This window comes from Ursus americanus, chromosome 4, assembly GCF_024610735.1.
Source record: "Ursus americanus isolate L20-20 chromosome 4, mUrsAme1.1.p, whole genome shotgun sequence".
Classification (NCBI taxonomy): Eukaryota; Metazoa; Chordata; class Mammalia; order Carnivora; family Ursidae; genus Ursus; species Ursus americanus.
This window is the reverse complement of record NC_142130.1, coordinates 85681489-85708504: the sequence shown is the minus strand read 5'-3', so window position 1 is coordinate 85708504 and position 27016 is coordinate 85681489. Positions and strand designations below refer to the sequence as shown.

General features: G+C 35.2%; 1 protein-coding gene across 4 annotated transcripts; it reads left to right on the top strand.

Annotated features, from left to right (window-relative positions):
• Positions 1-19535: 19535 nt before the first annotated feature.
• LOC148110287 (keratin-associated protein 19-3-like) lies at positions 19536-26260 on the top strand. 4 transcript variants are annotated; one of them, XM_087861311.1, is made up of 3 exons: positions 19536-19590; positions 25889-25892; positions 26122-26260. In XM_087861311.1, the coding sequence occupies exons 1-3, from the start codon at positions 19536-19538 to the stop codon at positions 26258-26260; spliced, it is 198 nt and encodes a 65-aa protein (XP_087717437.1). The 4 variants fall into 4 exon arrangements, with proteins under 4 accessions (XP_087717437.1, XP_087717439.1, XP_087717438.1 ...); XM_087861313.1 differs by lacking the exons at positions 25889-25892; positions 26122-26260 and adding an exon at positions 19678-19781 and having other exon boundaries at positions 19536-19572; XM_087861312.1 differs by lacking the exons at positions 25889-25892; positions 26122-26260 and adding an exon at positions 19717-19781 and having other exon boundaries at positions 19536-19626.
• Positions 26261-27016: the final 756 nt, after the last annotated feature.

Sequence of the window (27016 nt, the reverse complement as noted above, 5' to 3'; positions counted from 1 at the left end):
CCAAGAACTTCTGATTTTTGTCAATTTCAGTTCCGCCACCTGCTAAAACACACCTTCCTATTTTGGACTGAAATAGATAATGTAACACCCATTAGCTAAATAACCAATAACATGTAGTTAGTTTAAAATCTGCCAGCACCAGTCATAATTCTTACAATACAAACTTATGTAACCTTGCCAGATTCTTTTGCCTTTATAAGCCTGCACTTTGTGCTTGCAACTTGGAGCACACTTTTGATTTCAGGAGACCGTCTCCTGGTGTGCAATCCCTAAAACCCTAAAGAAACACTTTCAGTTGCTTTACAGCCTCATTGTCTTCTTGGAGACAGAATGGGATGGAGAGAGAATCAAACAGAGTGAAGTAAAAACTTTTTTTTATCCTTAATTGATCTAAAATGTAACTATTCACGGAAGGTAATAATTGTAACAATGTACTTAGTAAAATAGCATAGGGATACGTGAAGTGTTCTAAGAAGCCACAGAAGGGAATTTGGAACACTTTGTTATTAGGTATCCACAGTACTTGCAAAGTGGTACTGCTCTTTGAAAATGAACTTAGATTAGTTTAAAATGTGTGCTGTAAACTCTAGGGAAAACACACACACACACACACACACACACACACACACACACAGTGTAACTGAAATGCTTTCTAAGAGAGGAGATAAAGTGTAGTCATATAAAATGCTCATTAGTAGCAGAGAAAGAACAAAAACATGAGAAGAAACAAAGACCAAAGGTAATAGATAGAAAACGGTTACAAATATTGACATTAATTCAACTACATAAACTATATAAATAAACATTTAATGTGAATGATATAAATACATCAGGGAAAAGACAAAGATTGTCACCATGGATTAAAAACAAACAAATAAATAAAACACCACCTAAGACTCAACTACCATGATACCTACAAAGAAAAACCCACTTTAAATATCAAGACTCAGACACATTATAGTAAAAGGATGGAGAAAATACACCATACAAACACTAATAGAAAGAAAACTAGGGTTCTTTTTTCAGATAAAAATACTTCAGAAAAGGGAAAATGAACAAGAACAAAGAAGATAAAACAATGCTAAAGTGTATGCACTTAGCAGAAGAATGTAAAGATAACTGAGACAAAACCTGATGAAACTCACAGAAGAAATAGACAAATCCAGGGGCGCCTGGGTGGCTCAGCTGGCTCAGAATCTGCCTTTGGCTCAGGTCACGAACTCGGAGTCCTGTAGTTGAACCCTGCATGGGGCTTTCTGCTCAGTGGTGTGTCTGCTTCTCCCTCTCCCCCTGCCCTTCCCACTCCCCTGCCTCGTGTTCTCTCTCTCTCTCTCAAATAAATAAATAAAATCTTTTTTAAAAAAAGAAACAGACAAATCCAGTCCTATAGCTGAATACTTAACATGTTTTGTCAGTAACTGATAGATCAATCAAGCAAAAAAATCAAGAGAGCTATAAATGACATAAGAATTCACATGATCAGTTTGATAGAATTCATGTCTATAAAATATTTCATCCAAAAAGAGTAGAATACACATTGTTCAAAAGCTTGTTAGGAACATTCATCAAGATAGACCACATTCTGGACCATTAAACACATTTTAACCAATTTAAAAGGAAATAGAAAACATACGAAGTACGCTCTTAGACCACAATGAAGTTAATTTAGAAACCAATATTGGAAACATAAAAATCCCCAAATGTTTGGAAAATAAACAGCACACTCCTAAATCATGAATGAATTAAAAATATGTCTCAAGAGAAGTTGAAAAGATATTTTAAACTAAATGAAAAAAATGCAACTTAGCAAAACGTGTAGGACTCCGCAAAAACAGTACTTAGAGGGAAATTTATAGCATTAAATGTATATATCAGAAAAGAAACAAAGTTGTCTAAGATCAATAACTTTGCTTCTACCTTAGGAAACTAGGGGAAAAGAGAAAAAAGAAAAAGTTAAGCCCAAAGGAAACAAAAGAAAAATACAGAATAACAATAGAGAAGAAATCAATCAGCTTAAACACAGAAAAATAGAGGAAATCAACAAATCCAAAAGCTAATTATTTGAGAAGGTGCAATAACTGATAGATTTCTATCATGTCTAGCCCAGGAAAAAAAGATGAGAGACACATTACTCATATTAGAAGTGAAATAGAGGTTATGACCACTGATTTCATGGACCTTAAAAGATAAAAAGGAATGTACAAATAATTATACACCCATGAATTTGATAACTTAGGTAAAAATGAAGAAATACTTTTAAGATACAAACTGTCAAAACTATGAATAGATCATCTAAAAAGGCCTGTATCTATTAATTTAATATTAAAACCATAAATATAAACTTTCCAAAAGAGAAGACGCCTGGCCCAGAACCTTTCCAGTTTCACTGCGGAATTTTACCAAACATTTAAGAAAAAAGTACGAATTCTCCACAATCACTTTTAGAAAAAAAAAAAAAAAAGCTGAGAGAACACTTACCAACTCATTCTATTAGGACTAATATCAAAATCAGAGAGGAGCATTGGTAGAAAGGAAAATTAAAGAACAATGTCTCATGAAATTTTTTGCAAAAATCTTCAACCGGATATTAACAAATCTCATCAACAATCTATAAAAAGAATTATATGATGAGGTAGGATTCATTCTAAGTACAGAAAGCTGGTTTAACATTTGCAAATCAAGTAATGTAATATACCTTATCAGTAGGCTAAGAAATCATATGATCATATCTCTAGATGCAGGGAAAGTCTTAAATACCCAACTCCCTATTATGTTAAAAACTCTCCTCCAACTAAGAATAGAGGAGAACTTCCTCAGCTTGGTAAAAACAGAAACGAAAACAACACACACACACACACACACACACACACACACACACACAAAAGGTAAGAGAAATCTATAGTTAATCATAAGAAACTAGATTCTTTACCCTATGATTGGGTTATTTTATAGAGGTTAACTCAGCTCTTTTCCCTTTAGGGGATAAAATGTTTCCCATGTTGGGTTTGTATACACACTTGCCTTTTTTCCACCACAAATAACTTAGAAAAAACTTTTGATATACTTTCCTCTCTCTTTTTTCAAATTAGCTTCCTTCATTTTTGTTGATTCTACATGATAGACTTGAGTTACATTATTAAATTTCTTCTTTTCCCTGTAGGCTTAAACAAGCAAACATTGTTAAACTTCTGATATCTCAAAAAGACTTATTTCTCCCCTTCTCCACCAACTCTGATCTCACTTTTCTGCATTTCAAAGGTATATGGAATAAGTTTAAAAATGGAATGGTGGTTTAGATGGGATAAGTTATTGCTAGGATGGCTCTCAGTAAAAGATAAAAAGACAACTAAGTAATCCGTGTGTCGCTTAAATATCTCTTAGGTCAATCACCTCCTGAAGTATTAGCAGCATCTTTGCTTAAATAAAAGGACTGAATAAGATCAATCACATTCCTCCACTTCTTGGATACCTCTGTGAGCTTTCCCATACCTACAGTAGGAGTCAGTAGCAAATAGTAAACATTTTAGGTTTTCTGGCCAATTAATCTCTAGCACAACTACTCAATTCAATTGTAGTAATAGGAAAGCAGTCACAGACAATACATAAAGGAAGAGTGTGCTTGTTCAATAAAACTTTATTTATAATTACAAGTACTGGCAGGATTTGACCCCAGGGACTGCAGTTTGCTGACCTCAGAACTTGAAGATAAAATAAAAATACTTTAACAGGCATATAAGGTTTTTTAGAAATGTAGACTTCTTTTTGCCTCATTTTACACCAATTTCCTCCTATCTCTTTTTATTTTAAGGTTATTTAACTCTATTCTATGTATATACTAGGTACTATGCTGCTTAAAGTTCCTTCAGAATGAAAGGTTATTTTTCCTTCTTTTCTACCTGTTAAATTCTCATTTAGATTTTCTGAAAGATCTAATATATATGCATTCATGTCTATAGGAAGTTTGCTGGTTTGACCCTCTTAGGTATGAATTACTTCTGGGTGACCAACTGTTCTAGTTTACTCATGACTGAGAGTTTTCCCAGCGCTTGGCACATTCAACGACCAAACTGACACAGTCCAGGAAAACCGGGCCAGTTGGCCACACTGCCGTTTTACCTTCAGATCTCTTAAATATTTAAATTAAATATTCCAAATTTTAAGATTTTAGATTTTACCACAACTATGATGATATCAAATTATAACACATATACTTTTTCTATTTATTTTCCATAATAATAAATTCTATAACAGTAAGTTATTATTCATGTTTTATTATCCTAAAATATTGTATAGTTTCTAAACATTGAGGGAAAAATATGGTTTAGAATGTGGTTAAGAGCAAGCGTGGAAAGCAAGAAGGGAGGAGGGAGAAAGAAAGGAAGGGCTATACTGTGTAATTGAACTATAAATGAAAAACAATTTCCATTTTAATAACCAAAGATGATTTATAGTAAAAAACATAAAATTGTTTGACCTTGCAAAATGTAAAGAAATATTTTGGTAGAAACACTAATTATTTCTTACTACTTTTTGTTATAAGAAATTAGACTAATGTTGACAGAAGAATATGAAGATATATTGTTTCTTGCTATTACTGGAACATAAATTATAAATATTAAATAGTGGTCTCATTGATTGCCTACTAAAATGCCGAGCTCAAAATCTTCACTTCTAAAATACTTTGTGCTATCAAAAGATTAAAATATGATTCAGGAAACAAATGCTAAAATGTAACATGAGATAGTTTATAAAACTTGAATGAGAAAAAGTTTTATATTTGTTACTAAATGATTGTCCTTGTCATGTTCAATTAATTCCAATTTTATATAGTATTGCAACTTTAATCAGCAATACATCTAACAGGTATCTTAACAGTGAATAGATAGAAATACTGTATACAATTAAGTATGGTGAAAAATAAGTGGCCAAGGAAATGGACTGAATAAGGAGACACTCTTCTAGGTGACATCATCAGAGGGCTGCCTGAGGCCTCCAAGCCTGGCCTATCGTTGACTTCGTGGGGGATTAAATCATGGTTGGCTTTGCAGGGCCCATGAACTCTTTTCATTATGGGCAATAGGTTTTGTGGAAAGCAAACTCAGCAGGAAAATCAAATTACAAATTTAAGCTTCCTTAATTGGGTTTTTTCTAATTAAGAAAAGAATAGTTTAATTGGATGTGTAGAGTAGAACAGTCTTGGTTTTGAATAAACTTGAAGTAAATCAGCATGGTTTGCCACATGTACTGCTGAGGGAGTAGATGAGCCTCTCTGCAGGAGTTAGTTCACACGCAGGGGAACTTGGACAACCTTCAGTGAAACCCACAAGTCCTGACACTATCAACTGTTATGCAGGCCTAATTTGACAATAGTGGCCTGGATTCTGGTTCTGATTATGCTTGTAGAAGACTCCGTGCTCTGATCTGTGGCTTAGGCTCTAGCTATGGAGGTCTTGGTCCTGGCTCTGGCCTCAGGAGATGTGGATTTGACATCTACTGAAAAATCTATTGATGTTTCTGTACCCTAGAAACAGAAAGCTTGACTTCCAGATCCTTTACTCCAAACGGTTTTCTAATATGTTCTTCTTGGATTCTATAAAAAGCTTTCATAACTCTCATGGGACATTCCACAAGACCTAGGAGTGGCAAGAGCATCACCAGCAAGACTGTGGAATCCATGGTTGAAACCAGTCATGGATTCATCTCTGAACTGTTCAACTATCATATACCATCATTGCTTCTATTTCTGTAGTAATTTTTCTTTCTTTTTTTTTTTAATAATGATTTTTTATTATATTATGTTAGTCACCATACAGTACATCCCCGGTTTTCGATGTAAGGCTCGATGATTCATTAGTTGTGTATAACACCCAGTGCACCATGCAATATGTGCCCTCCTTACTACCCATCACCGGTCTATCCCATTCCCCCACCCCTCTCCCCTCTGTAGCCCTCAGTTTGTTTCTCATAGTCCATAGTCTCTCATGTTTCATTCCCCCTTCTGATTACCCCCCCTTTCTTTATCCCTTTCTTCCCCTACTGATCATTCTAGTTCTTATGTTCCATAGATGAGAGAAATCATATGATAGTTGTCTTTCTCTGCTTGACTTATTTCACTTAGCATTATCTCCTCCAGTGCCATCCATGTTGTAGCAAATGTTGAGAACTCGTTCTTTCTGATTGCTGAGTAATATTCCATTGTATATATGGACCACAACTTCTTAATCCAGTCATCTGTTGCAGGGCATCGCGGCTCCTTCCACGATTTAGCTATTGTGGACATTGCTGCTATGAACATTGGGGTGCATATGGCCCTTCTCTTCACTACGTCTGTATCTTTGGGGTAAACACCCAGTAGTGCAATGGCTGGATCATAGGGTAGCTCAATTTTTAACTTTTTAAGGAACCTACACACTGTTTTCCAGAGTGGCTGTACCAACTTGCATTCCCACCAACAATGTAGGAGGGATCCCCTTTCTCCACATCCTCTCCAACAATTGTTGTTTCTTGCCTTGTCTATTTTTGCCATTCTAACTGGCGTAAGGTGGTATCTCAGTGTGGTTTTGATTTGAATTTCCTTGATGGCTAATGATTTTGAACATTTTTTCATGTGTCTGTTAGCCATTTGTATGTCTTCATTGGAAAAGTGTCTGTTCATATCTTCTGCCCATTTTTTGATTTGTTTATTTGTTTCTTGTGTATTGAGTTTGAGTTCTTTGTAGATCTTGGATACCAGTCCTTTATCTGTAGTGTCATTTGCAAATATAGTTTCCCATTCCGTGGGCTGCCTCTTAGTTTTTCTGACTGTTTCCTTGGCTGTGCAGAAACTTTTAATCTTGATGAAGTCCCATAAATTCATTTTATCTTTTGTTTCTCTTGCCTTTGGGGATGTATCATGAAAAAGTTTGCTTTGGCCGATGTCGTAGAGGTTGCTGCCTATGTTCTCCTCTAGAATTTTGATGGATTCCTGTCTCACATCGAGGTCTTTCATCCATTTGGAGTTTATTTTTGTGTATGGTGTGAGATAGTGGTCAAGTTTCATTCTTTTGCATGTAGCTGTCCAATTTTCCCAGCACCATTTATTGAAGAGACTGTCTTTTTCCCACCGAATGTTTTTTCCTGATTTATCAAATATTAGTTGCCCAAAGAGCTGAGGGCCCATTTCTGGGCTCTCTATTCTGTTCCACTGGTCTATGTGTCTGTTTTTGTGCCAGTACCATGCTGTCTTTGTGATCACAGCTTTGTAGTACAGCTCGAAATCCGGCATTGTGATGCCCCCAGCTTTGTTTTTCCTTTTCAACAGTTCCTTGGAGATTCGGGGTCTTTTCTGGTTCCATACAAATTTAAGGACTATTTGTTCCAGTTCTTTGAAAAACGTTCTCGGTATTTTGATCGGGATAGCATTGAAAGTGTAGATTGCTCTGGGTAGCATGGACATTTTAACTATGGTTAATTCTTCCGATCCATGAGCATGGAATATCTTTCCATCTTTTTATGTCTTCCTCAATATCTTTTAAGAGTGATTTATAGTTTCTAGAATAAAGGTCCTTTACGTCTCTGGTTAAGTTAATTCCAAGGTAACGTATGGTTTTTGGTGCTATTGTAAATGGGATGGATTCCCTAATTTCTCTTTCTTCGTTCTCGTTATTCGTGTACAGAAATGCAACTGATTTCTGAGCATTGATTTTGTATCCCGCCACGTTACTGAATTGCTCTAACTTCTATAACTTCTAATAGTTTGGGAGTGGCTTCTTTTGGGTTTTCCATATAGAGTATCATGTCATCTGCGAAGAGAGACATTTTGACTTCTTCTTTGCCGATTTGAATACATTTCATCCCTTTTTGTCGCCTGATTGCTGTTGCAAGGACTTCTAGTACTATGTTGAATAATAGTGGCGAGAGTGGGCATCCTTGTCGTGGTCCTGATCTTAAGGGAAAGGCTTCCAGCTTTTCCCCATTGAGAATAATATTTGCAGTAGGCTTTTCATAGATGGCTTTTATGAGATTGAGAAATGTACCTTCTATTCCTACACTCTGAAGGGTTTTAATCAGGAAAGGATGCTGTATTTTGTCAAATGCTTTTTCGGCATCGATTGAGAGGATCATATGGTTCTTGAGTCTTTTTTTGTTGATATGATGTATCACGCTGATTGATTTGCGAATATTGAACCACGTTTGCATCACAGATATGAATCCCACTTGATCGTGGTGGATAATCCTTTTAATGTATTGTTGGATTCTATTAGCAAGTACCTTGTTGAGGATTTTGGCGTCCATATTCATTAGGGAAATCGGTCTGTAATTCTCCTTTTTGAGGGGGTCTTTGCCTGGTTTGGGGATCAAGGTAATATTGGCCTCATAGAATGAGTTTGGTAGCTTTCCTTCTGTTTCTATTTTTTGAAATAGCTTTAGGAGAATAGGTATGATTTCTTCTTTGAATGTTTGGTAGAATTCCCCAGGAAAACCGTCCGGGCCTGGAGTTTTGTTATTTGGAAGGTTGTTTATCACTGACTCAATTTCTTCATAATTAATTGGCCTGTTTAAGAAATCAATTTCTTCTTGTTTCAATCTTGGTAGTTTATAGGTTTCCAGGAAGGATTCCATCTCTTCCAGATTGCTTAGTTTATTGGCATATAGCTGTTGATAAAAATTTCTAATAATCCTTCCAATTTCAATGGTGCTCGTCGTGACCTCTCCTTTTTCATTCATAATTTTAATAATCTGGGTCCTTTCTCTTTTCTTTTGGATAAGTCTTGCCAGTGGTCTGTCAATTTTATTGATTCTCTCCAAGAACCAGCTTCTAGTCCTGTTGATCTGCTCTACTGTACTTCTGGTTTCTGCTTGATTGATTTCAGCTTTAATTTTGGTCAACTGCTTCCTCGTGCATGGATTAGGCCTGTCCCTCTGTTGCTGTTCCAGCTTCTTGAGGTGAGAATATAAAAACTGCATTTTAGATTTTTCTATTCTTTTGAGTGAGGCTTGGATGGCTATGTATTTCCCCCTTAGGACCGCCTTTGCAGTATCCCATAGGTTTTGGACGGTTGTATTTTCATTCTCATTGGTCTCCATAAATTGTTTAATTTGATTTTTGATTTCCTGGTTTATCGAGTCATTCCTGAGCAGGATGGTTCTTAGTCTCCAAGTGTTTGAGTTTCTTCCAAATTTTTCCTTGTGGTTGAGTTCCAATTTCAGAGCGTTGTGGTCTGAGAATATGCAGTAATTTTTCAATAAAGCTTTTAGTGACATCACAAATTCTCCTCTTCTCTCCCCATCCCCAACTGATTAAAAATAAAGAACATATCCAATCAGGAAAATAAACTTCCTTTTTGGAGTGGGATTTTTTTCCCCCTCACGGTTGCGTCTTTATCAATGACCCACTTAGGTGATTGAGCCAATCTTTCCAAGGAGTATTTCGACTTGCTTATCTGATGGTACTTAATTTTTTAAAAGAGCTACAAGTTAAGAGTGTTAACATTTTCACATCTTCAGATAAAAGTCATAGTAATATTGAGTAGGAAAGAGGAGAGCATCTCTAGTTTGGATGAAGACCAGAGAAAGGAAATTTGACTTTTCCAAAGTGGGCATGAGTGAACTTCTGGGTGAAAAGCAAAAACTTATTGCTTCCAAGAGTGCCAAATACACTCTCATGGGGACGGAGATTTGTGTATATAACTGAATCACATGAAGGTACAGTCACTCAATAAGACTTATTGAACACAGACTTCATGTGCTAGGTATTCAATGGATAAAAAGATAAACCTTTGTAGAATTAACAGATCTTATCTGGTGCTTACAGATAAGTTGTAGAGGCGGACCTGTCATCAAATATCTACAACAAAATGTGATATAGTCAATGGTAGAAGAGAGAAAGAGACAAAGTTTGAAATGGGTGTTTAAATGGATCTATAGATTTTTTCCCTAAAAACAAAATGATAATACCATTCATGGGACAAGCACTAAATCTCCCCAATATATAAATTCAGGATTATCAGCAGCCTGGTATTCTTACTTGAAGATGTAATAAAATAAATTTATACTGAAGGTGAATATATAGTAAACACAATTAAAACCTAATAGCACTAACTGGAAAATATTGATTGATCTGATCCACCAAAGCAAGCCTAGTTTTAATAGATGTGAGGCCCCCCTTTTTCATTAGAGAAAGCAAATTACTGAGGTTTTCTTCCATATGTCCTTTGGTATAAATATTATACATAGAGTACCCAAGACTTGTCACATTTAAATATCTTTGAACATCCACTCTATACAATGAGCTAACTGGCAACTATGTAGGAGGCCTGGATGCCAGCTTCCATGATCAGGGCTATTGCAATGACCTTGGATGTGACAGCTTTTGAAAACAAGGTATGGTGGTTGTGGATATAAATGCTGCCATCCAATTTGTTGTGGAAGATGCTGGACACTTGGTTTCTACTAAGTTTTAAGACCTCAGATTCTTGGGAGAATGATCCAACAACAAGATTTAACTTCTCAAATGCTTAATTTTATCAAATCTATTTCCAGCTTATATCAGGCAGAGAAGATGAATTGCAGGCTTACCAACTTGTTGGGATAAGATTTAAGAGCTGTCTGTGTATGTACAGCTGTTCAATAGCAATTCAAACTTATTCTATAAATATTGGATATTTTACCACAGTCATTATTTCTCCTTTCACTCTCAAGACACTCATTTTTCATCTGAAATTTCTTTAGTGTATTTTACACTGGGAGAGATCTCTATAATCATTTTCCAATAAATGTGTTTAATGTGGCATTACAATATGGTCTTAACTTTGGTCATTTATCTTAATAATTTTCCTTTGTTTTATGATATTTCAAATGAAGGCAACTGTTTCTCTTCCTGAGGATATCATTTATTTCCATTATTAAATCAGTGAAAAGCAAATATAGATTTAGCTCGAGAAGGAGAAGTTGCTGGTCTTTCCCAGCTTGCTATTTTCTTCCTTCTTCTGTGTTTGTGAATCAGGATCCTGACTTCCAGTCCCAAGTAGTCTTGTCAGTGATCAGTGAAGGTACTTACTAAATAGGAAATATGCCTTAGATGGTTTTTTGAATTCTTTTTTTTTTTAATATTTTATTTATTTATTTGACAGAGATAGAGACAGCCAGCGAGAGAGGGAACACAAGCAGGGGGAGTGGGAAGGGAAGAAACAGGCTCACAGAGGAGGAGCCTGATGTGGGGCTCGATCCCAGAATGCTGGGATCACGCCCTGAGCCGAAAGCAGACGCTTAACCGCTGTGCCACCCAGGCGCCCCGGTTTTTTGAATTCTTAATCAAAATTTATATTGGAGCAAACTCCAATTTATGGCAGTGATTTGGGGGCACTGAAATCCCTGGCCTAAGATTCTAGTTATAAAGAGTCTTCATATAACTTCAATTTATTTGGCCACTTAGCCACTGGTTCTATCCACAGTATTCTGAATCACCAAAGACAAACTGATATCAAGGAGCTGTGTGAGAGATTTGTAGTGAACCACTAGACCAAGGAATCTAACAATCTTATTACACAGACCTTGTTATTCATTCTCTTTTCACTAGCTGCCTCATGAGTTGTTTGTAGGGTAAGGACTACTTAGTCTGCTCAACAGCCAGAACTTTTTGGGCCTGATGCTTTCCCCCAAATATTTGCTATTTTAAAATATGTCAGCAGAATTTTTTGAAGTATGGTACTATGTACCAAAACCTTAGGCTTAAACTCTCTTGGCAATCTATCCTAAGATGATAATTCCAATGGAGACATTATATTGGGAATTGTATTAGAAGTCACACTAATAAAAATTAGAAACATTTTTAAATCAACTTAAATTTTATGTAAATCAATCTAAATCATAGTCTATTGAGTAAGAAAAACATAAATTCTTTTTAAATTTTAGCACTTTTAGTGGGTAAGTAGTGTTATATAATTGTGGTTTTAATTTGTGTTTCCCTGATGACTCTGATAACTAATCTTGTCACACTATTTATTTGCTTATTGTATATCTTCTCTCAATGTTCTCAGGTTTTCGAGGTATATTTGTCTTTCACATTTGAATTGTAGGAGATCTTTACCTATGGTGGATGTCTCTATCCTATCTTTATCTCTATCATCTCTATTCTCTATCTCTAATCTATATCCTTACCTATCTGTATCGTCTGTATCTATAGCTACACTTTTTTTTTTCCTAGTCTGTGGCTTGCTGTTGATGAATTTCTCTCCACAATGTTTTATTTAATGGTCGGTGCTTTCTGTGTCTTAAAACAAAACAGACAAAAAAAACTTCTAGAAGCCTTGAAGTTTTAGCTTTTATGCTTAGATCTAGCATACATTTGAATTTATTTTTGTGTAGACTATGAAGAAATTAAGGTCATTTTCTTCTTGTTCCATATTAATATCCCATTGTTTCAGTACCATTTGATGAAAAGTCTTTTGTTTTGTTTTGTTTTAGAATTTTTGTAGGAAAAAAAGCTTAATTCTAGAGTCCCTAATATTTTTCATTGACTTACTTGCATATCCTTACACCAATAACACACTTTCTTGATTAGTTGAGTTTAATAAGGGTTAAAATCAGTTAATATAAAGTTTTTTTCCTTTGTAAATATTGTATTGGATATTCTAGGGTTTTTTTTGGATTTCCTTATACACTTTAAAATCTTTTGTAAATATAAACATAATACTGTCATTTTGATTAGCAATTTATTTAATATATAATTTGGGAGGTTCTCTGTCTATGACCAATATATAAACATTTTATATATATCTATATGTGTATATATCTTTGTTAATTTCTTCCAGCATTAATTTGTAGCTATCAAAAACTAAGTCTTGCACATTTTAAAAAAATTATCTGTATTCTATTTTTCTGATATTGTTAATGGTATTCTTGCATTTTATTTTCTAATTTTTCATATATAATTGAATCCTGGATTTGTAGATTGAGTTAATTTTCTGAAATAATTAGTATAAAATTAATATTATTTCTTGCAATAATTAGTATTATTCAAGTAATTGCTAAAATTCACCACAAAATGATATGAACCTGGAGTTTTCTCTGTTAGAAGTCTGGTTTTTGTCTTTTTAATACAAACTTTATTTCCTTAAGAGATCTACTCATTAAGGTTTTTATTTCTTCTTGTGTCAGTTTTAGTAAACTTTTTATTTGAGAAATTGTTGACTTCTACACAGCACAAGTATATTTCAGTACAGAAATCAGCAAGGGGAATTTGACTTCTATCTCATTTGCTACTAAGGAGGTCTTTGAAAAATCAGGTTAGTTTATATTCTATTGTATTAGTCCTGCCTAGGGTGGAACCAGTACTAATGCTTTGATTGACTGGTCAATATACATATAACTATAATATTGATATAGCTCAACAGAATTCAAAATTGAATTGCCAATAAAGCAATGGCATTAAGTATTTTGTGACTTTTTAAATAACCATAAGTATCTTAGAGTCATGTGATAAACTCTCCTAAAAAGAACTTTAAATATGCTCCTAGTCATTAAGTAGAAGGTTTTTAAAAATCAAACACATGGAAATCAGGCAGTAGAATATCAAATACCCCTTTAATAGTATGTGTAAACCCTTAACAAATATTTTTTTTTAATTTGCTCACCCTTTGGGGTGATGTATTTAATATGAGAATCCAAATTAAACACACACATATACAATATTAAAGATATCCTTAGATTAATCTCTGAGAAAAATCACTCTGACTCACATTTGTCTATGTTTTTGTTTCTCTTCCCAATTCCTGCACAGGAAGATTAATAGAGCTATTTATTTCTTCTGGCATAATACTATAATCCTGGATCCCAGAAAGTAGTCTTAAATTGCCAGGATGCCCTCTTGACCTCTTTCAGCTCATAATTGCAAAGGATTATTGACATTTATTTAACTGAGGCACCATCAGTTTTGACTAGGATTAAATACAGGGAGCAAAGAACGTTTATTTGTTTTGCTCTCACTCCATCTTTTTCCTTCTGTTTTTTTTTTTTTTCAAGTTTGAAAGTGCCTTCTTTAAGGAGGCATCACGATTTTAAATATTATGTGTCAAAGATTAAGAAATAAGTCCAATGAGACACTGTAAAAATAACTGGTCTGTGTTGGTCCTGAATTGCACAAAAGTCAAGTAAAATTTGTTTGTATCTCTATATGTTTAGATATCTGACATCTAAGTGGTTATAGTTTCAAATGGGGTGTGGATTTAAGAATAACATTAGTGCTCTGCTTACCTCAAATAATAAGAAGTAGTCATCTCCAAGAAAAAATAAAGAGAGAGCATATGCAATAAAATAGTATCATCTTGTTGATGTCGTCAGACAGTCACTTCACTGAGCGGTAGAGATCCTCAGAAACCAAAATATGGGGGAGTTTATGCAATTCTTAACGTCGGAATAGTCTTTGAAGTTGCAAATAAATATTTCTCATTATAAACAAAATTTAATAAAAGGAATTGAGCTAACTGAGCTAAAGATTAACTTAAAATTTTTACTTCAATGGAAAATCATTCCATGCATATTAAACAAAAAAGCCAAAAATACTTGTTTCATGAAATTTCTTCTGAGGAAGGAAAATGAGGTATATTTGGAATGGTTTACCACATCCATAGTTTAGGGTGTAAAAACATCTGGGCAGATGTTCAGCTTTATGCTCAGGAAACACACCTCCCATAACAAACTAAGCCTTCCACCCCTGACACCATGGGCTGCTACAGCAGCTAGTATGGAGGCCTGCCCTGTGGCTGGGGCTGCGGCAGCTCCCTCAGACGGGGCTGTGGCTGTAGCTGGGGAAGTTACAGATATGCCTGCTGCTGCCCATCCTGCTATGAAAGATATGGATTCTGTCTTCTATTAAAATTCTTCTTTATGAGTCTAATACCTGCTTTCATGACTGCACTTGCAGAATCTGATTTCAACACCTGGGTCATCCAAGATTTTGCTGGTTCCATTTATCAAAATAATTAGCACCTAAAGCTTTCAGTACATTCATAATTGTGCAGTTTTGTATCTTTCATGTCTCCTTGATTCCTTTAATAAAGTTTCTTAATTTGAAAGAGCAAATATAGCTTCTGTTTAATTCATTATTATCAATTATATATGTAACTAAACATAGATACTACTCAAATTTCAATGAAGATTTCAATATGCTTTCTTGCGTATTAAATATTTATTTCACAAACAGAAACATGTAAAAAGAACAATAAATTTAGACTGAAGTGAATAATAACTTCTCAAATAACTGTTGATTTTTTCTTCATTTTAATCAGATAATGCTTAAATATAAATTAAACAAGAATAAAAAATGAAGTCTAACAATTATGATGTATTTATGGCAATAAATAAAAAATAATTTGCATGTTTAACATTTTATATGATTCCATTTATCAATGCAGTCCAAAATGAATAAATAATTCATCCTTCTTTCAACATGTGTCCTTCTTTAGTTCTTTAATGGTAAGAAAAGAAGAGTGATAGATCAAATGTTTCTCTGAACTTTTGGGAAAGGAAAGTGTTTTTTAAAATGAATTTCTTGATTAAATATATTTTTCTCTATTTCCTTTACTTGGCATTCTCATGAAAATAATTATTTTATAAATGTATTATAAGTACTTCGAATTAGTTACTTTAATATATGTAGTATTAAGGATATTAATTGGTTTAGATTTTTATCATATCACTGTTCCTCTGTATCAAGCAATGATAGTCTTTTTTTTTTAAGATTTTATTTATTTAGACAGAGAGAGCACAAGTGTGGGGAGGGGCAGAGGGAAGGAGAGAGAGCATCTCAAGCAGACTCTATGCTGAGTGTGGAGACCAACACAGGGCTCGATCTCACAACCGTGAGATCATGACCTGATTGAAATCAAGAGTTAGACGCTCAACTGACTGAGCCACTTAGGTGCCCCAATATTCTTTTTTATTTTCATCATCATCATCTTCATGGTATTCAAGCCTTTTGCAACTGTAAATGAAATGTAGACACCTAGATACAACCAGAAAATAGATCACTCTGTAGCTTTACTTGATAAGAATCATCATTCATCCAAAGGACTTTTTTAAAGTAGATTTCCAATCAATTACCACTTGTCAAAAGCAAACATTTTATTGTTGGTATCTTATATAATAGAGCATATAAAAGATGCAATAAAAATACATTGCCTTTTTGAATTTGAATGGCATCTTCAGGTAATGGAACAAAATAAAGTTTTTCTTGCTGTATGAGTTGGTGAAATCCAATAATACGAGGACAACAGCAGAAGTGAGAGCTGACCTAGAATTAAAGATTGTACTGTGCTGCGCCTAATATCATAGAGGTGCAGAAACTCCAGATGGTTAAGTGACGCCTGGAGTCACAAATACCACAAGTGTCAGAACCAAGATCAGAAACCAGTTCACTGAAACCTGGTGATCTACCCCATCGTGCTGATTCTCTTTCATTATATATTTACAAATTTGAATACCATCTGGAAAGTTCTTGTCATATTTCCATGAATAGCTACAATTTTATAGCTGAGTTTATGGGGAATAGTTCCCTCTGTTAGATTAACTACCTCTTATTGTGTTTTCTTTTACATTTTTATTGTGAAAATTTTATTTTATTGTATATAATCCACTTCTCAATTTCTAATTTAGGCAAATGAAGAATGAATAGTGTTAAAACTCAGTCTTCATCATGCTTTTTATTAGAAAGATTTGGATTTGTTTATACAACCTGAAGGTAGAAAAAAATATCAGCCAACTCCTGTCACTTGTCCTATCAAATGTAGTACTTTCATAGGTGAGGACATTGGGGATAGAGTTTGCTTATGCCTTTAAAGAACTTTGACTCCTATAACTAAATTTCATTTGAAATTACTCTATTCTCACGCAGGTCAGTACATTTGCAGCCTGAGGAAGGTGTTACGAAGTTACAAAGAAAAAAAATTATCAATATAATTAGAATGAGAAAAAAAATATGTGACATTCCTAGTATAATATAGTGCATTTTTGTGATCTACAATTTCATATTTTATTGATTTGTGTCTGAGTTACAGGACAAGGTTTGGAATTTATAACAAAAGTTTACTTTATTGATATGTAAAGACCATTATTTATCCCAGGTGAAAACACATTTTCTTCTTTCCTACCCATTATCATAGTGTTATTCAACATGCATTTCAAAGGAAACTTCCTAAAAGTGAAAAGAAGAAAAAAAAATCACCTACTTTGGGTCCAGCAACTGAACATAAAAAAAAATACTTGTACAAAGAAATATATATTCCTCACTTTCCAATGGGTACTTTCATTTTGATAATTTTTTCACTTAGAAAAAAAAAGACAAATATTTTTTCTATGTATTTTATAATACTTTAGTATTGATATTTTGCTGCTTATTAGCAGTATAATTGGTCTTGTGTAAAATTATCACATTTTATTCCTTGAAACTATTTTTATTTCTAATTTGAATATTGAGGTTTTTCATTTATGTTGTTTAGTGCTCTATCTCAGGTGGATACATCTCTTTCAAATCCAAACGAACAAAAATTAGCCATTATTCACTTTCACATGATGCGGTCGAGTTATATGGACAAAAGGGAATATTCTAAATCCTGTCTAAGTTACTTATGGTTCTACGTATTTGAAAAGACTTACTGAAAATGAAAAATTCAGCTTATCAGCTACTTCTAGTTTAGGGTGAGAAATAATGAAATAATATTTGGATAAAAGAAACTTGGGATATGTTGGGTTATGACATATTGAACCATATTTTGGCTTTGAAAAAGTAGCTTGCTAAGGTGGAGTCAGAGAGGTGCACAGATTGTGGTAGCCATGATAGTTACTATCAATTTACTTATAATTTCTTCATTAGTTCTCTAAACAGTATTTAATTCCCTACTCTGCTGTTTAGGATTAAAATATTTGAAGAAATTTACCTTTGAGAAAATACTTGGGAATCTCATAAAAACTCAAGTGTATATTCAAATCATGTAAATTAAGGGGCTCCTGGTGGCTCAGCTGGTCGAGTGGCCCACTCTTGATTTTGATTCAGGTCATGATCTCAGGGTCCTGGGATTGAGCCCTGAGTTGGGCTCTGCACTCTGTGAGGAGTCTGCTTGGGGATTCTCTCTCTCTCCCTTTGCTCCTTCCCCTGTGCTCTCTCTCTCAAATAAATAAATAAATCTTTTTTAAAAATTATGTAAATTAAATTTTAGTGACCCAAGTCAAGAGACTTGGGCCAACCTTGGATGTAATTGATTAACTCAACCAAGTTAACAGACGATTCTATGAAGTCCAAGCCAGATGTTCTCACACATTTCTTGGCTCTGTGTCATTTCACCATTGTGTCTTCATTTTGAAAACTTTGAAGATATCTCCAATTTCGAGGTACTCTGTTAAAATTCTGAAAACCCTGAGTTATTGTATTTTTTTTAATGAGACCTTAATCAGCAATTAACAAGGTAGTAGAGAGTAGTTAGAAATTGCCTGAGAGTAAATGGGAAGAATAGACTTACCTAAACAAACTGAAACATATTATGGTAGATATAAAGAGGAAGCAGAAAGAAGTATTTCCTAGAATAAGCCAATAGAAGAGGTGAGGGGAAATATTATCAACTTGAAAATTTTACCTGGTAGTTCCTAGTAGGTTTTGATAGGAAGGGAAGAAGAATAAAAGCCAAAATTAGAATGACAATAGAAATCCTATATGGATTACTAAAGAAGGGTAAAGAAGGAAGAGATTGGCGCGTACAAAAACAGGGACAGATGCAATCTGCAATTTTAGTAAAACTTTGAAGAGAATCTTTATGGAGGAGGTTTTTAGGATTTGAACTGGAAATTGAACTTCTACTCTGATAAGCCTGTCTTTGAGATGGATTTTATGCCCTCAGTTTCTGAAATTAATTACTCCATGTTTTGCAACCAAAATGTTCTGAAGCTAGTGTTTAAAGCCAAAACTATTATAAAGGTTATTATAACTAAAATGCTAAAAATCAACAGGTACTTTAAAAAAAATGTTTTCTGAACAGAGGCACTTTCTTCAGTCCTCACCTTGATAAATAAATTTGCTTTTTGAAAAATATTGATTTAACAGCTGTAAATTGAACAAATATCTGTGAATTTAGCTGGAGATGGAATTATCCACTTGGGAGATGATGGAACAGAGAAAATGCTTAATTATAAAAGGAATGTCATCAAGTGTAAATAATGTAATATACTTCATAATAAACAATTCAATTTAGGGCTTGGAATGTACAAAATGTGAAGAGGCAGCCATTTCTTCCCATAAAAGCAATACAACAGGTTCAAGGCCATTCTAAATAAGAAGCTAAGTAAACCGAGGTATTTTAATAGGAATGAGGGCCTCTCCCTGTGTCAGGAGACAGAAGAATAATGAGTTACAACACTACAGGTAATATGCAGCATGACACAAAGGAGCGTAGACATGTGATTTATCATATGTTCTGCTCAGGGTATATAAGCATCCTGCTACACATGCTGACATTGACCTCAGGATCTTGCCTTGAATACAGCAAACCGACCTCATCCCTCCTGACACTATGAGCTACTACAGCAACTACTACGGAGGCCTGGGCTATGGCTGTGGAAGTTTTGGTGGCCTGGGCTGTGGCCGTGGCTGGGGATGTGGCTGTGGCTGGGGATGTGGCCGTGGCTGGGGATGTGGCAGCAGCTGGGGATGTGGTGGCTTCCGCAGAAGGGGCTGTGGCTGGGGTTGGGGAGGCTACAGATACGGCTGCTGCGGCCCATCTTGCTATGGAAGATATGGATTCTCTGGCTTCTACTGAAATCCTGCCCCAGAAACCCAACATCTGAGGCCACAAAAGGATTATCCAAATTTGACTACAATAACCAAACCAAACAAGATCATCGAGGGCCAAGCCACGATCAAAAACATTTGGCATCTAAGACTTTAAGACTATTTATCATTTTATAGTGCTCTCTTTCATGTCTGCTGGTGTCCTTTATTTCTGCTTTTATAACTGTGGGATTTCTCTATTCCTTTGCAATAAATTATCCTAAGTTAAAACAATATACATGTCTTTAATTTTTTTATGAAACTCAAAATATCAAAGTGATTATTTGTAACTGCACCCAGTTGGCAATGAAGAAAATAAATTACTCCATGAAAAGCCAAAGTCATAGGAGAGATATAAATGCACACCCATATGGCTAGATAGATATATGCTAACCATAACACTCAGTTGAAATGAAGATTCTTTCCTCTGAACACTAGACCAAATCTTATTGAATGCATTTAGTCAGATAACATTGGTATATGAAGTTAGTACTGAACTATTAACTTTACATATTCTCATGTCTGAAGTGAGGCCAACATGAAGAATAAGTACCTTTTTGTTTTGTTCAAAATTTATTTTTATTTAGCCATTTTAGTAATAAGAAAAAGTATTCATAGAATAAAATACACAGTGAAAATAAACATTTTTTGTGTGAAACTCTATCATATTTTCCCCAAGGTCCTCCATGGCTGGACATGGCATTCTTCTTCGATATTGTTAGCACACTGAAATATTTTACTATTCATAATGGAAATTTAAAAATCACTGTCATCACTTGTGAAGTAATCTGTATTAAGGCTATGGCTGACCTGAAACTTTACACATTATAACGAGTGTCCTGTAATGCTGACCTTCAAAGAGTGACTATTTCATGTTAGTACTTCAAATAAGTTATTTGCCATGAAAAATACAGAATAAAATATCATTATTTCTCCCTCCCTCCCAATTTTACATATTTAGGTAGTAAGACAAAAGTGAATATTTTCTGTTTGAGTTAACCAAATGTAATAAAACCAGTGGAATTATGAAGCTGGCAGGGGCCCTGTAAAGCTTACCGTAATGCCATCTTGGATGGGAAAGGACTCCAAAAAGTGAAATGAATTGCTGAGGATCAAGAATGGCATGAGAAATAGAGCGTAAGACTGGAGCAGTTCTTGCTGAAGACGGGCATCTACTTCACCATGCCTACTAGCACGCTGATTGCGTACTTCCCTCCTGAGTGCTCTCAAATACAGCGTCTTGCTCTGGTCACGCACGTTTGAAGGGCTTAGTAATCACAGCTGATTGACCACATCCATTTCTTTTGATTTGTAAACATTCTGATGTAGAATCTTTAACTATACTAATTTCTAATTTAGCTATATCTGAGTAAAAAGAACTAGAAAAAGGCTAAATGCAAACTCTACTTTAAAAACCTATTATAATGCATTTAAAAATCTCAGACTTGTTTACTGAATGCATGGATGAATTTGCTCAGCTAGATTGTGTCCTTTCAGTCAATTCAGGAGAAGTGTTGTAGCTTCACTGCGAACAGATCAACGTAAAGATACTTTAGTGTCACCATTAGGGGACTGTACTCTTTAGTTTCAATGAGTAAACATTATTTCACATAAAACTGTTTTACTCTCTAACTGGAAAATAGCATCAGAGTCTGAGGAAAAACTTTATATACCTAAAGAAAAACAATGATCCATATAACTAATTAGAGAAACTGGCACTCTTAGTATAATGTAGATTTAGCATATTAGTATACCTCTTATTGTTGTATTGGTTCGTGTTGGAATTAAGAGAAGAGCTCCAGAACACATTTCCTCCCAGGGAAAGCTGTCTTCTCGTTCAGAGAAAATCCATCATAAGATCATCAGCTGCACAACTGAGAGAAGATCTGCCAGAGTTAAATAGGCAGAATGTGACATCATTAAACCTGTTTGATTTATTTGTGCTTTTATGGCTTCCTGTTGACTTAATGAGAATGAAATATTCAAATTAACAACTGTCTTTTAATTTAGGATGAACAATAAAAATGGAGCAAATTCTGAAGAGAGCTGACATGGAAATTAAAGAATAAGATGTGAGGCAGCCAAGAATTTCTTAAATAAGATAAGAAAAAGCATTAAACATAATTTTTTTTAAATTAATGAATCAGGCCCATTCATTATATTAAGAAGTTCTGCTTACATATAGACACCATTTTAAAGTGAAAAAAAAAAAGGCTTATACAGGAAGAAAATATTTCCAGAACACAGATCCGACAAAATACCAGTATTCAAGTATATAAAGAGCTCCTACAAATCAATACTAAAATATTAAAAACTGACTAAAAATGAACAAAATACTGAAACAGACACTTCAAAAGAGAGGATATCTAAGTGATCAATAGACATATATAATGGAGCCCAATCTCATTACTTGTCAGGTAAAAAACAAATTAAAGCAATACTCAGATATTACCACATGCCCACAAAAATGATTAAGCTAAGTAGTCTGAAAATGACAAGTATCGTCCAAGATGTAGAGCAACTGAAACTCTGACATTGCTAATGGGACTGCAAATCTAACAACCATTTTGGAAAATTATTATTTTTTTAAAGATTTATTTATTTATTTGAGAGAGAGAAAAAGGGCATGCACAGGGAGAGGAGAAGAGGGAGAGAATATTCAAGCAGACTCCCTGCTGATCATGGAGCCCTTCAATCAAGCCAGGCTCCATCTCATGACCCATGAGGTCATAACCCATGAGATGACAACCTGAGCCAAAACGAAGAGTTGGCCGCTCAACCAACTGAGTCATCCAGCCGTCCCCCCCACACCATTTTGGAAAATTATTGATAAGGTCTACTGAAGCTGTTGTCAAAATCTAGAAGGATGGCTATTTTTAGAGAGTGATACTGATCAAAAAGGAACAACAGAGACATTTTAGGCATTAAGGTATGCTGGGTATAGGTAGTACAGGCATATTTGCAAGAATTCATCAAATTTTATGCCTAAATTTATATATAATACAGAATTCATTATTATGCTTGAAAAAAAAGAACCAACACAAATGATATGATGGTTATACATTGCTCTAAAGTCAGAAAGCCATTCGAGCTTATTCCTCTTAAATCCTTCTTGGTTAGATGCAGCCAGAATTGTTACCCATACCTGTGAGAAACACACTGCTTACTTTTACAGACTTTAGAATTCATTCATCCTTTCAGCGCTTATTTTTTGTGTTTCTATTACATGCTGGATATTAAAGAAAAGTAACGAAATCCAGTTGGGAAATTGCATCACCTGAAAATTACTTATAAAACAAAGAAAACCTGGGTTGCCTGGGTGGCTCAGTGGGTTAAACGTCTGCCCTCTGCTCAGGTCATGATCCCCCGGTCCTGGGAGGGAGGGGGGAAGTCCTTGCTCTGCAGGGAGCCTGCTTCTCCCTCTGCCTGTTGCTCTCCCTGCTTGTGCTCGCTCTCTCTCTGACAAATAAAATTAAATTTAAAAAAATGAAGAAAACCTGGACACTATATTTGTGGTCATATAAAATTCTCAAGAACTTAAAGATTCAAGCCTAAAGTTAAGGGCACCATTGGAAAAATTTAACCAGGTTTGGGTCAGTGTTGACAATAAAACTAACTTCTTAGAGTTAGCCGAGTGACTTTTACCCTCAATTTTTCCCCCCACCCTTTATGCTTTAACATCATATCTACATTTTGGAGATTCTGAAGGCATTTCCAACGTATAATGAAATCTTACTGAATTTGACAAAGCCCTTAGGTGTGGAGTATCTTTTTGATGCTGAGACCTTAACACACATTTGTTATCTTAGTAAAGAGTAGTATGGTATTTCCTGAGAAGGAAAGGAAAAAAAAAAAAAAAGAGAGCACAGAATAGGCAAAGGGAATACAAGTGGAAAACTGTTCTTTTAAAAGTAAAGGTACAAGAGGAAGGAAGAAAATGGATTGAATATAGACTGAATGAAAGTTGATGGGTGGCAAAGAGAAATTTTACATACTTTACAATTTGGTCTAGCTGCTGTAGTCTAATGGTTCATGTGGGACAGAGGCTCGATGAAATTCTACAAGAAGTTGTAACATACCTATTAGAATGGCTAAAATTCAAAGCACTGACAAGAACAAATGCTGACACGTTGGGCAGCAACTGCAGCTCTCATTTATTACTGATCACATGCAAAATGGCTCGGCCACTTTGGAAGACAGACAGTCTGCCAGTTTTGTACAAAGCCAAACATAGTCTTACACATAAGATCCAGCAATAACTCTCCCTGGTTTTACCCAAATGAGTTGAAAACTTATATCCACACAAAGACCTGAACACAGATGTTTATTGAAGTTGTATTCTTTATTGCCCAAACTTGGAAGCAATCAAGGTTCCTTCTATTGGGGAATGGATAAACAAACATGGTACCTTCAGACAATGGAGTATTATCCAGTGATACAAAGAAAGGAGCTGTCAAGACGCAAAGGATGTGGAGGAATCATGAAAGCTTGTTGCTAAGTGAAAGAAGTCAATGTGAAAAAGCTACATGCTGTAAAATTCCAACTATGACATTCTGGCAAAGGTGAAACTATGAAGACAGTAAGGTTAGTGGTTGCAAGAATTTGGGGGAAGGGAGGGAAGAATGGGTGGAGTACAGAGGATTTTTAGGGTGGTTTAATGGTGGTTACATGACATCATGTGTTTGTTAAAACCCATAGAATAGTACAACACAAGGAGTGAACCCTCACCTAAACTATCAATTTCAACTAATAGTAACATACCAAACTGGTTCATTAATCGTAATCAATAGACCATACTAATTCAAGATGTTTAATAATAGGAGGAAATATGTGTGTGTGTGTGTGTGTGTGTGTGTGTGTGTGTGTGTGTGTGTGTGGAGGGTATAGAAACTCTGTACTTTCTGCTCAATTTTTCTGAAACTTAAAAGTGTACTAAAAATGGTCTATTAATTAGAAAAGAAGAGATTAAATACAATATTAGATACATGGGTGAAGAAATGAAAGGAAATAGCGAACGTAAAAATAGAGAGAAGATATAATCTGCATTTTTAAAAAGAATTATTTATTTATTCGACAGAGAGAGAGACAGAGCAAGCACAAGCAGGGGGAGAGGGAGAAACAGGCTCCCCACCAGAGCAGGGAGCCCAACACGGGGCTTGATCACAGGACCCTGGGATCATGACCTGAGCCAAAGGCAGACGCCTCACTGACTGAGCCACCCAGGTGCCCCAAAGTCTGCATTTTGGGAAGCAATTTGGATAGATTTCATACTAAAGAAGAAGGTTAGAATTTTGGAGGATAACGTTTAGTCAGCTTTAAAAGCTACTTTGAAATTTTTGATTGCTGTGACTTGCTTTCAGTTTGTGAACAATTTTATCCCATGCTTGTCAAAGCCCACAGAACTGTACAACACAAAGAATGCAATGTAAACTATGGATTTTAGTTAATAATTATATATCAATATTGGTTCATCAATTATGACAAGCAAAAAATGTTTTTTTATTTTTCAAAGTAATATGAAAAGTAAAAAGTATATCGGTTATGTGGCCAACGTTCTAAGATCAAAGAAAACATAGATCCTTTATTTATTTATTTATTTATTTTCCAAAATTCCTTACTGGTATCACAACAGTCAAGCTGATCCTTCTTGGCTTTCAAATGTTTCCACTTCCTTATCTTTGAAAGGGGTAAATAACTCACTTTTTAGATTGAGGAATAAGATGCTTTAATAGATGATAGAGCTTTGACTTTGACCCATTTCTTTGATTTAATTTGTAAATGAAGCACAGCAACCTAAAAAAACAAAACAAAACAAAACAAAACAGAGATGAAGAAATATTTCATTGAGAAACACACCACCATCAGATATGATCGGCATGCCTAGCTATGAAGAGTTCTGTTTGGGGTCTGGTATGTTCAGCCTTTGAAGATACCTCATTCCTTCATACAAAGTGATGCAATAACTTTTAGAGGCCACCCTAGCTAGGCACCAAAGCAATCTCAAACATTTTAATGAGTGTGAGAGCCTCTCCCTGTGTCAGGGGACAATGAATGAATGAGTTGTATCGAGCAGGTAATTAAGAAATGACGCAAAAGGAGGGTATACACGTGATTTATTACATGCTCTAACCAAGGTATATAAGCATCCCTCTACACACGCTGACATTCACATTCAGGATCTCGCCTTGAATACAGCAAACCAAACTCAACACTCTTGACACCATGAGCTACTACGGCAACTTCTATGGTGGCCTGGGCTGCGGCAGTGGCTGGGGATGTGGCAGCTTCCGCAGGCTGGGCTGTGGCTGGGGATGTGGCAGCTTCCGCAGGCTGGGCTGTGGCAGTGGCTGGGGATGTGGCAGCTTCCCCAGACTGGGCTGGGGCTGGGGCTGGGGCTGGGGAGGCTATGGATCCAGCTGCTTCCGCCCACTGTGCTATGGAGGATATGGATTCTCTAATTTCTACTGAAATCCTGCCCTGGAAGTCCAACATCTGAGGCCATAAAGTGATTAACCCAAGTTAACTAAAACTTGAACCAAGCCATATCAGCCGGCACTGAGCCAAGCTGAAAAGTATTTAGCATTTTAGATTCTAGGAATATTTATCCTCTTCTACCGGCCTGCTTCACATCTCCTGGTATCCCCTATATGCATGTTCGTAACCGTGGAATTTCTCAGTTCCCTTTGCAATAAATTATCCTAATTTAAAATGGAACATATGGCTTATTTATTTAACCGAATTCTGACTTTCTCTTTCAAAGTGCATTTCCCTTCTTGTGTCCTTTCAAAGAAACAGTCCTGAAGTTCTAGTTACATGTCCCTGTGATTATCATAGCAGTGTAAACACAGAGTTTATGAGAATTAATCGGCTTTCCACATTAACCACCTAATTTTGTTTCGTGGTATTAGTTTTGATTTAGAATCTTGAACCTATTAATTTCTAGTTTAGCTGGATCTGAAAAAAAAAATAACTAGCAAGCAATGCTAAGTTCAAATGCTATTTACAATATTTAAGATGGATTTGAAGGACTCAGACTTGTTTACAAAACATAAAAATAGAGTTGTTCAGCCAGATAGTAAGACCTACACTTTTAGTCAACCTAGTTATAGTATATTAGCTTTACACTGGCTAGATCAGGGAAAGTAACAGCTTGATGACTTCCCTGGATGGCTATACTACTGAGCTTGACAGAGTACAATAGGTATTCTGTTTTCTTAATGGTTA